Source organism: Biomphalaria glabrata, chromosome 11 (genome assembly GCF_947242115.1).
Source record: "Biomphalaria glabrata chromosome 11, xgBioGlab47.1, whole genome shotgun sequence".
NCBI classification, from domain to species: Eukaryota; Metazoa; Mollusca; class Gastropoda; family Planorbidae; genus Biomphalaria; species Biomphalaria glabrata.
This window is the reverse complement of record NC_074721.1, coordinates 7,446,518-7,462,944: the sequence shown is the minus strand read 5'-3', so window position 1 is coordinate 7,462,944 and position 16,427 is coordinate 7,446,518. Positions and strand designations below refer to the sequence as shown.

The window sequence follows — 16,427 nt, the reverse complement described above, 5'->3', positions numbered from 1 at the left end:
AGCCAAATTAAAAGTGTATCCTGCCTATGTGGATGGCATTAAGGTATATGCATTACGTGACAGCGGCTGCACCTCAATCATTGTAAAGAAATCACTAGTAAAACCTGAACAGATACTTGAAGACAAGGTCACACTGACTTATGCAAATAAAGACTTATGGGAAGTATGTGAAACAGCATTAGTTTTCATTGAATCACCATGGTTCACTGGTCAATACAAAGCCATAGTAATGAACAACCCAGCTGAAGAACTAATTATAGGGAACATAGAGAATATAGTTGAACTGTCAGAAGAAGCCTTAGTAAAATGGGCTAATAGTGTAAATCAAGAAAATATAGAAGTAGCTGCAGTAACAACAAGAGCTCAAGCTAATTTAGATAAGGAAAGCAGAAACACTGACACAAGTGAAGTGACCAGTGAAAGAAATAAAGGCAAACAGTATATTTCAAACAAAGATACTGTACATATAGAGTGTCAAACGGAGAACACATCAAAAATAAAAAATGACAAGAAAGACAAATCTTTTATGGCCATAATTCCAAACATGAATGTCAACAAAGATGAATTAATTGAGATGCAGCAAAATGATCCAACAATTTCGAACATATGCAAGAATTTATGCAACAGAATTGAAGGACCATACAGCAAAATAAATGGAGTAGCTATAAAGCATAAGAAAATAAGAAATGGAAATGAAGTGCTACAAATAGTAATACCTCAGCAATTGAGAAAAAGCATCATTGAAACATGTCATGACAGTCCCTTGGCTGGACATATGGCTTACACAAGAACACTAGAAAAAATAAGACACAACTGTTTCTGGCCTAAGATGGAGCAAGAAGTGAAGGCATATACTAAGAGTTGTGTACAGTGCATAAGAAGAAATCCAATCACAGGGAAACACAAAGCACCTCTACAAGAAACAGATACAGTAGAGACACCATTCGAAAAACTAGCCATGGATATAGCTGAACTTCCAACTGTAACAGCTAAAGGAAATAGATACATATTATCATTCATGGATTTTGCCACACGCTGGCCTGAAGCTTTCCCATTAAAACACATTGATGCAAGTACGATATGTCAGACGTTATTACTATTATTTACCATGATAGGCTTTCCTAGAACCATTGTCAGTGATAACGGAACTCAGTTTAAAGCGGCCCTAACAGCCGCATTTGCAAAGTTAACAGAAGTCAATCAAGTCTTTAGTACAGTTTACCATGCACAAGCGAACAGTATTGTAGAACGTTGGAATAAATCTATGAAGATTATGTTGGACAAAGTATGTATGGAAAACCCAAACAACTGGGATGAGATGCTACCATATATATTGTTTGCGTACCGTGAAGCCAAGAACGAATCAACAGGTTTCTCTCCATATGAATTAGTACATAACAGAAAAATGAGAGGACCATTACATTTATGGAAACAAAACATGCTTGAGATTAAAGAAGAAGATTTCCCACTTATAGTGAAGAACAAAAATCAGTTAACATATGCGGTCAAAACGGCACAAGAGAATATTAAAAGAAGCACAAAGAAACACAGAGACATTAAAAACAAAAATAGAGTGTTAAGAGAATTTGAAGAAGGAGATACAGTTTACGTAAAAATGCGAGATGAGGAAGAATTTTATGATGGTCCATATACTATTGAAAAGAAAGTAGGAAACGTAACATATGAAGTTGAGATGAATGGAATAGTGAGGAAATTACATGTCAACAAACTGAAAGGTAGCCCCAGAAGAGAACATGCTATGGTAGTACAAAGCAATGATGCGGAAGAATGTGAGATATTTGAAGATGAGACAGATAGCGAACTAAATTTTTTTCTTCATGCCTGTGCTGTATCACAACATATTGAAACACCAGCAGCAAATGAAGAGCAAGTAGAAAATGTATTGAGAGAGTACAAGGATGTGATTACAAATCAACTAGGGAGGACAAGCATAATTCAGCATAAAATCAGATTGAAAGACTATTCTGCAATAAAGAAAAAAAACTATACAATACCAACAGCATACTGTGACAAAGTTAAAGAAGAATTAAATAAGTTACTGAAGGATGGAACAATCAGAAGGGTAGATGAACAAAGTGAATATGTGTCCCCAATAGTAATAGTCAAAAAGAAAGATAACACTCTACGTGTGTGCTGTGATTTTAGAGAATTGAATAGCAAAACAGTGATTGATGCAGAACCACTACCTCTACCAGAACAGTTGATAGAAAAAATAGGAAGCTCAGAAATATTTACCACTTGTGATTTGAACCGTGGGTTCTGGCAAATAGAGATGGAGGAGAGATCCAAAAAGTTTGCCGCGTTCAGCTGCAATTTGCCAGGTCTAGTAGGAGTGTACCAATGGAATGTGATGCCATTTGGCTTGGTGAACAGTACGGCAACATTCCAAAAATGTATGGCCAAGTTGCTGGAGGGAATAGAAGATGTAGTTTTCTACGTGGATGATATCTGCATATTTTCAAAAACTTGGGAAAATCACATTAAAACTCTCAAACAAGTATTAAATAGGCTGAGGGAGAACAAGTTGACTATAGCCCCTGATAAACTACATATAGGGAAAACTAAAATAGAATTTTTAGGCTATGAAATAGGAAACAAACAAATAAGGCCTACTAGAAGCAACCTAAATAAAATAATGCAAGTTAAACCACCAGAAACTAAAAAAGACATTCAAGCCATTATAGGATTATTTAATTTTTACAAGAAATTTATTAGTAACTATACACAATTAATATCTCCTCTTTATGACTTATTAAAAGTAAAGAACAGCAACAAGGACACATATAAGAAAATAATTGCAGCTTCTAAAGAATGTAGAGAAGCAGTAGATAAACTCAAAGAAATATTTAATGATGATAAGAGATTACATATACCCAGTAAAGATAAAGTATTTGAATTATACACAGACGCATCTGACACTGCCATAGGAGCATGTCTTATGCAGAGAGATGATAAGAATAATCTGGTCCCCATAGAATATCTTAGCAGAAGATTATCCAGGGCAGAAACAAGATACAGCACCATAGAAAAAGAATGTTTAGCCATAGTGTGGTGTACACTGCGACTAAAAAGACATCTGTTAGGCAGATTTTTCCTAATATTTACAGATCATAAACCATTAACCACTCTAAATGTTAAAGCAAATACCAATAGTAGAATTACAAGATGGACCATGATCCTAGCTGATTTACATTTTGAAATAAAACAAATAAAAGGGAAAGATAATGTTATTGCTGATTTTATGTCCAGATATATTCAAGATAATCAGAATGACTTAGATAATGATCTATGTCATGTTAGTCAAAACTTGTATTGCTAAATGTCAAAGATTTAAGATTCACACCTTAAAGTAAAAAATTATTTTTACAACCAACTATGAGCATTATTTTGTAAACACTGAGCATTATTTTGAAAACATTGTATTCTATATTTGTAAACATTGAACTAGAACTAAGACTTCATTTTTTAAAAAAAAAAAAAAAACTCTATTTGTAAACAAACTTTGGAATTTGATTACTTCATTGTAACCTACATTTTTTTCACATTCTTTTGTCAACAAGAATAACATTTTTGTACTCAACAATGTAAACAAACATTGAATTTTTTCCAAACTTATTCAGTACCTAGCTTAAGTTTTTTCCATACAATGTAAACATTATTTTTTCTCATTGTATTGAGAACAACTGTGACAAATTTTTTTCTACAGCTATTGTAAACAAGATTGGAATTTTTTACTATGTCATTTATCACAATTATATAACTTAGTCACATTTTTCAATACTATTGAAAAAGGAGATTAAGTCATAATGTAACTTATTTATTCAATGTCAATTAGTGTAATCAAATATTGACATACACTTGTATTTTTTTGAAAACATTTTTGTCAAACTATTCTTATGGACTATATTTTTTTGTAACAATCATTGATGTAAACAAGAAGATTGTTGTACAAACTTTTTGATATTTCAAGTACTGAAAGAAAAACTTGATATTATTTTTAAATTGGACTTGCATTTTTTTCACAACAGATCAAAATAAATACAACTAAACCATTATGATGTTATGCATGTATATAGATGCTTGAACAAATTAATGTAAACTCAAAGATTGTATCACAACTGACACATTTTCTCAGTTAATTTTTTTTGACAAAAGAGTTTTTTTGAACTTTGTACACAATAGTTATTTGATAAACAATGTAACATTAAACTTTTGCCATTACTAGCTACAAATTATTTGAACTGTTATATGGAGAAATACTTAATTGAAACGTAAGGTGCATGCAACAAGCACTATGAAAGATATTTATTTTGATTTGATGTTCATACTTTTGAGCAAATATTTTGATACTTGAATTATACATATTTACTTGTGTAATATTAATGCACAACAATTTTTTATGGAGATGTCAAACCTCATATTGAAGTAAACAGATACATTGAATTTGTAACAATGATCATTAATCAATTTGATCTTGAATTTTGACACATATTTTGAATTTTTCTATACTTATCACTTACATATTGAGACTTACTTGTAACATTTTCTACATGATTTGTACATATTGTACTATTGGTGTCAAAAAAACCCAGACTTCTAACATTTCTATAGTGTCAAAGATTTTTTTTATAAATAGATATTGTGAATAAAAACTTGTATTAATTTTTCACATTGTGACATAGGAGATTGTCATTGAAATTTTCATCACACTTTGCACATATTATTATGAAAAAGACTTGTAAATATTGAACACATTTGAATATTGATGTATATATTAGAACTACATGTAAAGAATTATTTGAGAGGTTAAGTATTTGACTCAGACAATTATTTGAATTGCCTTACAAGAATATGATGAATTAGAGAATTTTGCCCTTGTATGAATTTTTTTTGATTCAGCAAATATTTTGTGTAACACTGTCATATTATATATTTTATTTGAAGTTTGTAGTTCTATTTGAACTCTGCAATTGTACATTTGATAGACCCCAAGAATTCCAATTGATCCTACTTATGATAATTATGTCGTCAAGCTGAAAAAAATTTCTTCAAAATTTTTTTCAAAAGGGGGGTGATAGGTAATGTCACCACCTCAAAGTTGGTGCCATAGAATAGAAACCCTAATTCTGTATTGTGTATGTTAATTCCATATTGTGAATCTTATTCACAACCCATGTTGCACTAAGGTGAACACTTTTGACCTTAGGTGAACCAGAGAGTTAAAGGCAGGCAGTCCACATAGAGATCTTGTAGCAAGCACTTGTATTGAGTCACTTAAGATATAAGCAGTAGAATTAGATGTTTAAAGTAGTTGGTTATAGAATAAGTACTAAGTTGTGATATTCGTATATTACTGTTGGATTAATACTGACCATTCCTGGGTCGAATTGTATGGTGTATTCACTATGTGGTGTTATATTAAACTTATTGTGTCTGCTACACCCAGCGTCATTTCATTATTCAGTGATTTGTAACAAGAACCCAATGTCACCACCACGCCTACATTGATAACCACAGCCACGTTCATAATATATAAAATAACGCAGTGACAGAAAACAACTAAGACTTCTTAAGCGCTTTCACCAAAGGTGCTTGCGCTCCATCATGGATATACGGTGGCAAGACCGCACTACAAAAGCGATGTCTTTGTGAACGCTGGTTTGGACAGTATAGAGGGACTTCTCATGGTCCGACAGTTAAGCTGGGCAGTGCACGTTTCCCGTATGGGGGACAATCGTATGCTAAAGGCAGTTTTTTTTTTGGTGACCTAAAAGGTGGTCGACGTAACAGAGACGCCCCACGGAAACGCTTCAAAGACCAGCTTAGGCGCCAACTTGTCTTAGGTGACATAGAGGAGAGCACATGGTTTCATGTGGCCTCAGAATGAGACAGCTGGAGGTCACTCACAAAGGCCGCGGGATACACATTTGAGACCAAAAGAAAATCCGCTGCCGAGGACAGACGCAGACGGCGAAAAGAAAATCTAAATCGACGACAGGCGGACAATGGTTATGCTTGCCCTGGATGTGGCAAAATATGTAGGTCACAGTTGGGGCTGCGCAGCCACGGGAAATACTGCATTCCTCACTGATCTTCCGACTCGAATACAAGCCTTATTATTATCATTGCTTCATTAAATTTTGTTACATAAACTCTCGTTGTTAACTTGTTTAAGTTAACATATTGTAATAACTGAAGTGAGGCAACTCAACGAGGACATAGGCGTTTATTTACACGGAGACATGACAAACACAAAGGACATCTGCCTTGAGCACAGCATCTCCATATTGGCTCTAGACTTGGGCGGAAATCGTTAGTCTCTTATGTCAACATCCGACTTGTCTGGTCACTGATAGTGCGCACCTTCTTTCTGCACTATCTTGGATGGCGGTGCGCAAGGCAAAGTCATAACATTCATAACATTGCCCCCGTCTTAGCACTTTTCGTCCCGAAAAGAAACAGTGCAGCTGAGGTTTGACAGTTCAGGTGGAGGTCGATCAGTGGGAGCCACAGGCGGCAGGGAGCGTGTTCCCCACGAAACCATCCGTATTGTTTTCCTCCAGTGCCGCTTTCTCTTTCTCCAGTTGACCAGGCTGTTGTTGCGACGATGACGTGGCCGTTTGACACACAAAGAGATATTGTCGAGCACTGTTTTCTTCAGCACAGCCGTTGATTGGACACGCTGTCTCAGCAGACCTTCCCGACAGACGCCTCTCAAAGGAGCTGCAGGTTCACATGCAGCCACGTTGCAAACAAAGTCCAATGCACCGCAGTCATCCTCAGACAACAGTTTCACGTCCAGAATACAGGTCTCTTCAGTTTCAAGTGGAAAATGTCTTCCTCTTGACGGCTCAGATTTAGAGTGGTCCGATTGACATTCATCTATGCCAATGTCGATGATGATGGTAGAAGTACATATACCCTGTTGGTGGTTTTCTTGGCATCTAAATTCTTTGTGTGATGCGCCGCACGTACAATTCATGGTAAACTTCTGGATGCAGTTGCCGAGCTTCGAATTTTCTTCGTAGGCACCGGAAGATAGGCAGAGGTCTTTAAAGTCCACAGCAACAGGCTCGAACGCAGACCCAACGTTGTCTTGATCTGTCCGGCTCATTGAGGTACTGGTAACATGTACAACAGGAACAAACGCTTCAGGCACATAACAGACTTCAGTTAAGGTACTGGTAACAGGTACAACAGGAACAAACGCTTCAGGCACGTAACAGTCTTCAGTTTCTTCATTTGTCTCTTTCCGTTCGATTCGGTACATCTCGTTGAGATCATCACAGCAATCGCCATCACGTTTCTCGTCTTGAAAGTCACAACCACAAGACTTGCCCACAACACAGACACAGACGGCGCTCCAATCCCCAGCGTCTCTGTCACCACTGTTTGTGCAACCACAGTCTTGACCACGCAACTTCTTGACCAACGAGTCTACAGGCAACTGCTCCTTTACCAACGAGTCTACTCCTTCTTTCAGCTGAGACACCATTTTATCTACCTTGTTCCCCATACTGTTCATTTGTTCACACATTGCATCAATACCTTCATTTATCTTGCCAATAAGCTCATAAATCTCCGGTTCAATTTCAAAAAGGTAGGTCTCCGGATCTTCGTCTTCATCAATTAGGGCTTGCCGGAGACGAGCTGTAAGCACCTTCTTGCTACCACCAAGCTTCAGGCGTCTGTAACGAAGTTCCTGCCTTAGCTCTTTAACTAAAAGCTGATCTAGTTGTTTCAAAGATGCCATTGTGCTAGAATCCTACCTCCTCTCGTTGAGTCGCCTATAATCCCACTTCTGAGACCAATGTAATAACTGAAGTGAGGCAACTCAACGAGGACATAGGCGTTTATTTACACGGAGACATGACAAACACAAAGGACATCTGCCTTGAGCACAGCATCTCCATATTGGCTCTAGACTTGGGCGGAAATCGTTAGTCTCTTATGTCAACATCCGACTTGTCTGGTCACTGATAGTGCGCACCTTCTTTCTGCACTATCTTGGATGGCGGTGCGCAAGGCAAAGTCATAACATTCATAACAATATTACCATTACTTTTTCTCGAATTACTTATTTAATATATTAACTGATAAACTGTCAGAGGTGCCCGGGAAGACGAGCATGGCAAAAGCTACAACCCCGACAGAAGAGTTTGGGTCCTCGGTCCTTTTCTTTGTCTATAAACTGACATTTTACACGGTATTTTGTTTACAAACTGGACACCAGGCCGTAAAAGGATAGTATTTGTATTATAGCCCTCTTAATATTTTTTTCGTTTTACTGGCGTTTAATTGTTTTTATAACCGAACTGACTGATCGTATTTGGTAATAAAAGGTACCAAGTGTCTCCCACAGACACTATATACTTGATTCATAGCTGTGCATAGTGTGTTCTGAATGTCCTTCATAAAGTCAGAGTTTAAGTCAGGATTTCCGAGAGATATCTCAGATTATATTAGATAGATATTGTTCAATATATGATTGTATATTGCTTTTGGACACTTAAAAAGCAATAAAGCACTAGGGCTAGAAATGCACATTAGTGTTACGGACGTAATCATAACAAAAAAACTGAGCGAATAATTTGGTTGTATAGGAATATAAACTAAATCGATTCTGATGTAAAAAAAAAATAAGGCTGCCGTAGTGAAGGTTATAAATAGTTAGTGTTTAATGGAGAAAAAGCAAGCCCAAGACGAGTACCTAACAGAAAGGGGCGTTATTGTTAGGGTGAGTTTAATTTTAATTTTGTTCAAACTGTTCAATATGAATGGCACATGCTTTTCTCCATGCATCTGTATTGAAATTGGATTCTGTCAATACACTGTTAATAAGAGATACATTTTTATGTGTGTTATAATGAATTTAGAATCTAATACGTCATCTAAGGTTTAGCTGGACTGACTGACTGAATCTACAACTCAACGACAAATTATTAACAAAGGTGTCATCAGTGATGATGAATAAAACATATAGCAGTGTCTAGTTGACAGATTTTCTGATCACTTGGATATCTGTTGGCAATTATCTAGAATCGAAAATGCCAGCAACCGATTAAATGCACTTACTGTCTGGATCTACAACTCAACGACAGAGTATTAACAAAGGTGTCAGCAGTGATAATGAATGAAACATTTGGCAGTGTGTAGTTGACAGATTTTATGATCACTTGAATGTTGGCAAGCATCTTAAGTTTTCGAGGACTGACAAATAGGATTAATGGGAATTTAGAGTTTCCTAAGAATTATATCGCAGAATAATGTGGGATGAATTAACCTTCCATCGAGACCAATCGTCATAGAAGGCAACGTCACAACTTGTGGGCAGTGGAGACCAGTTGCTCGTTGGCACATCACAGGTCTATGCCATGTGGCAACGAGCTATTGGTCTCCACTGCCTAGAGGCTGCTACGAAACAGATCAGTGTTGTGGTCTTCTGTAACAATTGGTCTCGTTTCCACCTGTCCTTCCATCCATCCATTCAGGCACCAACTATTGTTGATCGGTCGTTGTTCCGAGTTCTATGGTAGCTAGTAGAACTAAATCGAAGGCGTATTCTATTTTTTATAAATTGACTTTCAATACCTTTATTAAAATTGTGTTTTGTACAAAAAAAAATCAATATAACTTTTAATACAATATTGACAGATTGAACTTGATCTGAGATATACAACTTAAAGTAATAAAACAAAAAACTGATATTTAAACACAATTTAACTCACAACGAAATCACCTAAAAAGAACTAAGCTAAAATGAGAACTTTGGTATTGGCGACCATACTTACTATCCTTCTAACCTGTACGATACAACCGATACAGGGTGAGTTTAACAAACGTTAATAGTTAATATATAGTCAGTATATAAATCCTATACTTCTAAGCAATACATTCTTGTATGTAACTATATATACTTTCATATTTTCATAAATAAATTATTCAAAATTATTCAACTGATCGAGGCTCGGACACATGCTACTATATATATATATATATATATGAGATTTCACTGGAGCAAAAAGTAGACATAGAGCACCCATAAAAGAGGAGCAAGGCGAGACTTTGCTAACGGAAACAGAACAGCATGTGTCGCCCCTCCCACCTGGTACAACCCTTTTTCAATTTTTATTTACTAATGATAAAATTTGAGATCAGAGTGTTTGTGCGACATAATATTAAATTGGGTTAAAACATCAATATGTAGCTTATATTTTATAGATATTCAACAAATTTGTTCAAAAATTATGATTTCTCCATAAAAATGGGACACCTAACATACCAGAAGTGTAGCGACATAATATAAAATTTATAATGTAATTCAACTAATTTTATTTACAAACTAATTAAATATAGGACAGTAGATGTATTCGCCCCCGCCCCCCAACCGATCCGCTAATGGGGGAACGACATAATATAAAGATCGGTTAAAATATCAATAAAAAGTTTTAATTATATAGATATCTAATTGATTCCGTTAACACGCTGTGATTTCTACAAATAAATTGAACCGCCCACCACTCGAAAGTTTATGGTGTGAGGGGGCGGCGAGATTGATGCCATCGTCACCTTCCGATCCACCCAATCGGCCAACATACTAGAGGGGGGCGAAATAATCTAAAAATAGGTTGAAATATAAATAATCAATATAAATTGTTAACATAACTAATAAATTCGTATACAAATTGTGTGATTTCTTTACTAAAATTCGTCGGCCGAGTGTCCCCCCCCCCCTTCCTGGAACCGCCAGTTTTCAAGGCAGGATCACAACAATATAGACTAGCTTCTTTTTTTACAAGACCATGACAGTCGTCGTAGTTCTATCAGACTGCAAACTTTCTATTGTAAGTTCACTATGTTACTTGTTAAATTACTTAGAAACGATACTGAAAAAACAACAACAAATTAACCTTAATTAATAAGTCTCTCACTTATCATTATAAATATAGCCCGCACCTGACTACACATATCTTTTTGACAATGACATTATTTTTTTCATTAATCTTATATCTTTCCCATGCCTAAGTGAGGTAAATATGTTTGAAATCTCTTATTCCTATTAATTAAAGAAGATTTCTAAATTATATCTTTATGTTATTTTATATCTTCCACATATTTAGAAGCAATTAAAAATTTGGTATTTAAGCAATTTTCATACATTACTAGTTATAGTAATAAAACAATTGTGTGTCCTCCTACATTTATCTGTCTCTAAGCAATTTTATGTAGAAGTTTTTAATGTACTGTAGAGTCACGAGGGAAATCTCCAACTAGTCAATAAACTCTACGCGTCTAACTACATTACATTTTGTTCCAGTAATAACAAAAGAAACCATGTTGGTAATAATAAGTATTAATTCTTTAATGAAATATTATTTATGCTAGGGATGACTACTCTTCCCCACGTCTTTCTTCCGTTAGGATAGATTGTATTATCTCCCTTGCTTAAGTGATCACACTTCACCTACTCCCTATGCGAAGTATTTTTAGACAAAGGACGCTAATTTTATTTTTTACATGTCCTTGTGGTCTACTGAGATCATAAATATTCGTATATTATTCGTATTCCACTATATAAGATATCTGTATCCCACTAAATAAGATATCTGTATCCAACTAAATAAGATATCTGTATCCCACTAAGTAAGATATCTGTATCCCACTAAATAAGCGCCACTCCATAAGATATAGTCTAACCTCTTCGTCTACAAGACCACGCAGTCGTCGTAGTTCTAACGGACTATTGTAAGTTATCAATTTCACATTTTATTTTACTTATAAACAAACATTACAACGATAGTAAACGAAACGTACATCCATTAAACAGTCTCTCACATATCATTACATATAAGGCTTACATCAGACTTTTCTATATATATACAACGTATTGCCAAAGGAATTCTTTATTCGGTGTCTTATATCATCTCCATAATAATAAATATTGCCATAGTAACGTAAATATGTTTAAAATCTCTTAGTATTCTTACTAATTCAAACAGATACCTAAATTAAGTCCTTTGAGTTATTTCATACTTTGTACATATCAAGCAACAATTACAAATTTGGTATTTAAGCAATTTTCATGCGTACTAGATACACAAATAACACAATTGTGTCTCCGATTCCGTTCATTTGTCGCTAAAACATTTTCTATAGAAGTTTTCCATATACCGTCTCGTCACGAATGAAATACCTGAGTTGAACTCCTATTCAAAAATCAGAGCAGGAATGACTCAATCCTCCCGTAGTGCTCTGGCAAGAAACTGATAGTTTCCTGCGAGGCAGGAGTAGGGTGGTACACTTTTCTTGATATTCCCAGCACTGGAAATACAATTTATCGCGGCGTATTCCTCCACTAGCGCACCAGGGAACGGGCTAGTTAGAGCCTAGCGAAGGAAATATCAGATCACTCCACAGTCCACTTCCAATTTTTGAATCATTATAGTATCTAATGTGTGTTCCAGTAATATTATTATTATTTTAGCTTTTATATAGCGCTACTTTCATGCTTATAGCATGCTCAGAGCGCTTTAGGTCCAATCTCATCTGTGGACCTGTGGGGGGGGGGGGGAGGGGGTATCTAGGAGTTGGTTTTCCGTGCTGCCTTTAGGCGCTCAGTAAACACAACTCTGCCCGAGTCGGGTGTCGAACCTCGAGCCCCCTTCTAGGTAGCCAAGCCAAGCCAAGTTCAAGCGCACTTGGCCTCTCGACCACGCTTCCCATCATTGTGTTAATGTAACAGTAAGTCTTTCAGACATGTCGAATATGTTCCCTTGATAATAAGCAAGTACAAGCGATTGAAATAATTATTATTATTTTTATTTTTCAATAGCCTCATACAACAAGAATTGTGTGTAAAGTAAATGCCAACTATCTCCACAAGTAAGCAAGAATTCCAAAGTAAAATGTAACGCACCCTTTTAGGGCAGATGACGTAAACGTTAGTTACCTATTAGAGGGGTCGACTCAGAGGTGTCTTAAAAAATCCGGAAATTTAAATTTAAAATCGCAAACATCACCAAGATTTGATCACGAGACTCATCGTTTCGAAAGCGCTTTTGGCCCAATCTCTTTTGTGGACCAGTTGGGGGGGGGGGGGTAAAGAGGGTATCTAGGAGTTGGTTTTCCGTGCTGCCTTTAGGCGCTCAGTAAACACAACTCTGCCCGAGTCGGGTATCGAACCTCGAGCCCCCTTCTAGGTAGCCAAGCCAAGCGCACATGGCCTATCGACAAAAATTCAAGGAACCGTATAGGTAATAATGCATCAATATAATGAAGGACATAGTCCATGCTAGGGTTGACTACTCTTCCCCACGACTTTCTTACGTTAGTATAGATTGCATTACCTCCCTTAATTGAGCGATCACACATCCCTTACTTCCTATGTCAAATTAAGTGATTTTTTTGTGATATAAAAGATTTTCGTTTCACAATTTTTTGTCATTGATAGTTGGGTCAGTGTTTTCTTTGAAGACTGAGTACATGGATAATGTAGCCGGATTAAGTTTAAAGTAATCGGATGAACTTTAGAGTTATCGCATACATTTTAGAGTAAGATATCTGTTTCCCACTAAATAAGATATATATATCCCACTAAATAATATATCTGTATCCCACTAAATAAGATATCCGTATCCCACTAAATAAGATATTCGTATCCCACTAAATAAGATATCTGTATCCCACTAAATAAGATATCTGCATAGCACTTACTAAGATATTAGATAAGCTCTAAACATGTTATTGGCTTTACACTAAATATAATATGGGTAGCGCTAATAAGATACCCATATAGCGCTTAATAAGATATCTTAGCGATACTAGTGATGGGCAAAAGTTAACTGATAAGCTAGACACTTTTAGTTTCACTAACAAAAATAATTAAGGCCAAAAATTAACTAGAAAAAAGTTGTTTAGTTAAAATCGTTGTTTAATTTTGTTAGTTATCTTCTTATCTTATCTTATATAATACAGACGTTATTTAAAAAAAGAAAATGATTACTTCCAACGTAATGCATTTAGTCATGCATAAGTACTACGAACTACAAAGTTTAATTATAATTTGTAAATCTGTTCAACATGTGGTAGCTTTAGATATACACATTCCAGTTTTCTGGTCATGTGATATCAATAAATTTGATTATCGAAAAATGATGCAGTTAACAACTATTTTGCCAATCTGCATTTGAAGAGGGTGAAGTAGAAGTTATGGGAGTCAATATCTGCACTTTGTGCCAAAAGCTTCTATGCAATATTATGAACGTGTGTTGTTCTGAATGTGTTTCAAGTCACGTGATGGTGTTTAATTTATGTTTCTAGTGGGAATCTGGTTAGCGAGCTAGGTCAATATTTAATAGTTTTAATCAATACATTTGCTACAAACAATAATTTATTAACATCAAGTAGCCTACACCCTTTTTATAGCTTAAACTTTAGAGGAAGCAAAAAGAATAATATTTTTGTGATCTAGGTCTTAATTGGTCTATAGATCTAAAAGCATTAGGATAACCTAATCTAGAAAAAAAAAAAAACATCTTAATACACACCCTCCATGACCAAAAAAATAAACAGAATGTGTTTGACTGATTTTAACAACCTGTAGGCCTATAGTGTACTGTACATGTATAGTCGATGATATTACAAGACTACTCTGAGTTTTGTCATTGCGCGTTATGCAATAGTGTTTGCTTAATTTCGAGTCGTCAAACAAGAAAAGAACACATTTTGGCGTGGCATTCAATATGAAAAACGCCAATCCTATGCGCGAGAAAAAAAAACAGCAATATGCAATACCCGTAATTGTGGAATCTGGCGAAAGAAGCTTCTCTTACCTCAGACTAATTAAGAATTACTTGAGGTCAACAATTCTCGAATATAGATAGAGACATTTGGTAATTTTTACTATGAGCATGATCTAAGTAGAAAACAAAATTTTTATGATATACTGTATGACTTCGCTCACTTAAGACTCGTTAAGTAATTATGTACGTAGTAAAGAATGAAAAAAATGAAAAGACGCATTTATTTTCTAATACAAACTCTTAATTTTTTCCTATTATCCGTATCCCGACCCAAACCTGGCCCCGTAAAATCTGTTTCACATAGGGCCCCACAATGGTTATGTCCGGCCCTGCTATTTAGTGATGGGTGAATACAGAGTAGATTACTTGTTGTTTCCCCCCCCCCTTTTTTTTTGTTTTAGCCGCTAAAGTTACTTGGGGTAACTCTAGTCCGCCTTGCAGAAATAAAAGAGAGATCTTTTAATGACTTCTTGGTCACAATGGTTAAGTCCGGCCCTGCTATAGAGTGACGGGTGAATACTTCTTTTTCTCCCCCGCCCCCCTTTTTTCGGGCCAGTAAGTAATGTGGGGTAACTCTAGTGTAATAAAAAAGTAATCTTTCTTTTACTTCTTGGTGCCTGGTATGGTTTAGCCATTAAGAGAATTATGTATATAGATGCTTTTATACATTTGCGAACGGATCACTCCATATGTCCATCAGAGAGCATTTTGCTCAATGAACTCAACGCTATTAGTGGTGCCACGTTTCTCCCTCAAAGGCTACAGTCCGCGGGCTTTTTCAGTGCACGGGCCTAAGGTTCGGAACTGACTCATTTAGTTTGTAATCTTAGCTCTCGTGTTTATTTTTGTAATATTATTTCAGCGCTTTGAGTCTACATTTTGTTAACAGCTCTCTATAAATTATATTATTATTATTATTATGAACAGTGAATATATTTGTATACAAACTGGTCACGATGCCCGGTATCTTTGTTTACAAACCAAACATCAGGACCGGTATCCTTGTCTACTAACTTAACAGCAGACCGGTACATGGATAGCATTTGTAGTATTTTTATTTTTATTGGCGTTAAATTGTTTTTTATGACCCAACTAACCAATTGTCAAAGCAATGTTCGAGAACCACTGTGACACGAGGCGACTCATGTTCACTAAAGTATAATTCGTGTTTGATTCACATGAAAAGACTCTCGGTCTGAATCTTACCATGTGGTCATAAGGGCTTTTTTTTTTGGTCAACAGAGAGAAAGGACATATGATTTTGTTCTACGAAAAATAGAAGTGACTTTTTGAGATGTTTTAATTTATACTTATGATATGCGAAACAAAATTTGTTCTGTATTCCAACTGCTCAATAAGCATTTACGGCTGGATTGCCTATATATAGTTACATTCTGGAGGCACGGTGGCTGAGCGGTAAAGCGTTGGCTTCCGAACCGGGGTCCGGGGTTCGAATCCTGGTGAAGACTGGGATTTTTAATTTCGGGATCTTCGGGCGCCTCTGAGTCCAACCAGCTCTAATGGGTTCCTGACATTAGTTGGGGAAAAGTAAAGGCGGTTGTGCTGTCCACATAACACCCTCGTTAACTGTAGGCCACAGAAACA

General features: G+C 36.0%; 1 protein-coding gene across 1 annotated transcript; it reads left to right on the top strand.

Moving 5' to 3' along the window:
* The first annotated feature begins 544 nt into the window (after positions 1-544).
* LOC129921719 (uncharacterized) lies at positions 545-3,340 on the top strand. The gene has a single exon (XM_056004286.1). It carries the CDS (start codon positions 545-547, stop codon positions 3,338-3,340), a length of 2,796 nt encoding a protein of 931 aa, XP_055860261.1.
* The last annotated feature ends 13,087 nt before the right edge of the window (positions 3,341-16,427 follow it).

Excerpts from the sequence above, each read along its gene's own strand:
- LOC129921719 (XM_056004286.1), top strand. The coding sequence starts at position 545 with ATGAATGTCAACAAAGATGAATTAATTGAGATGCAGCAAAATGATCCA.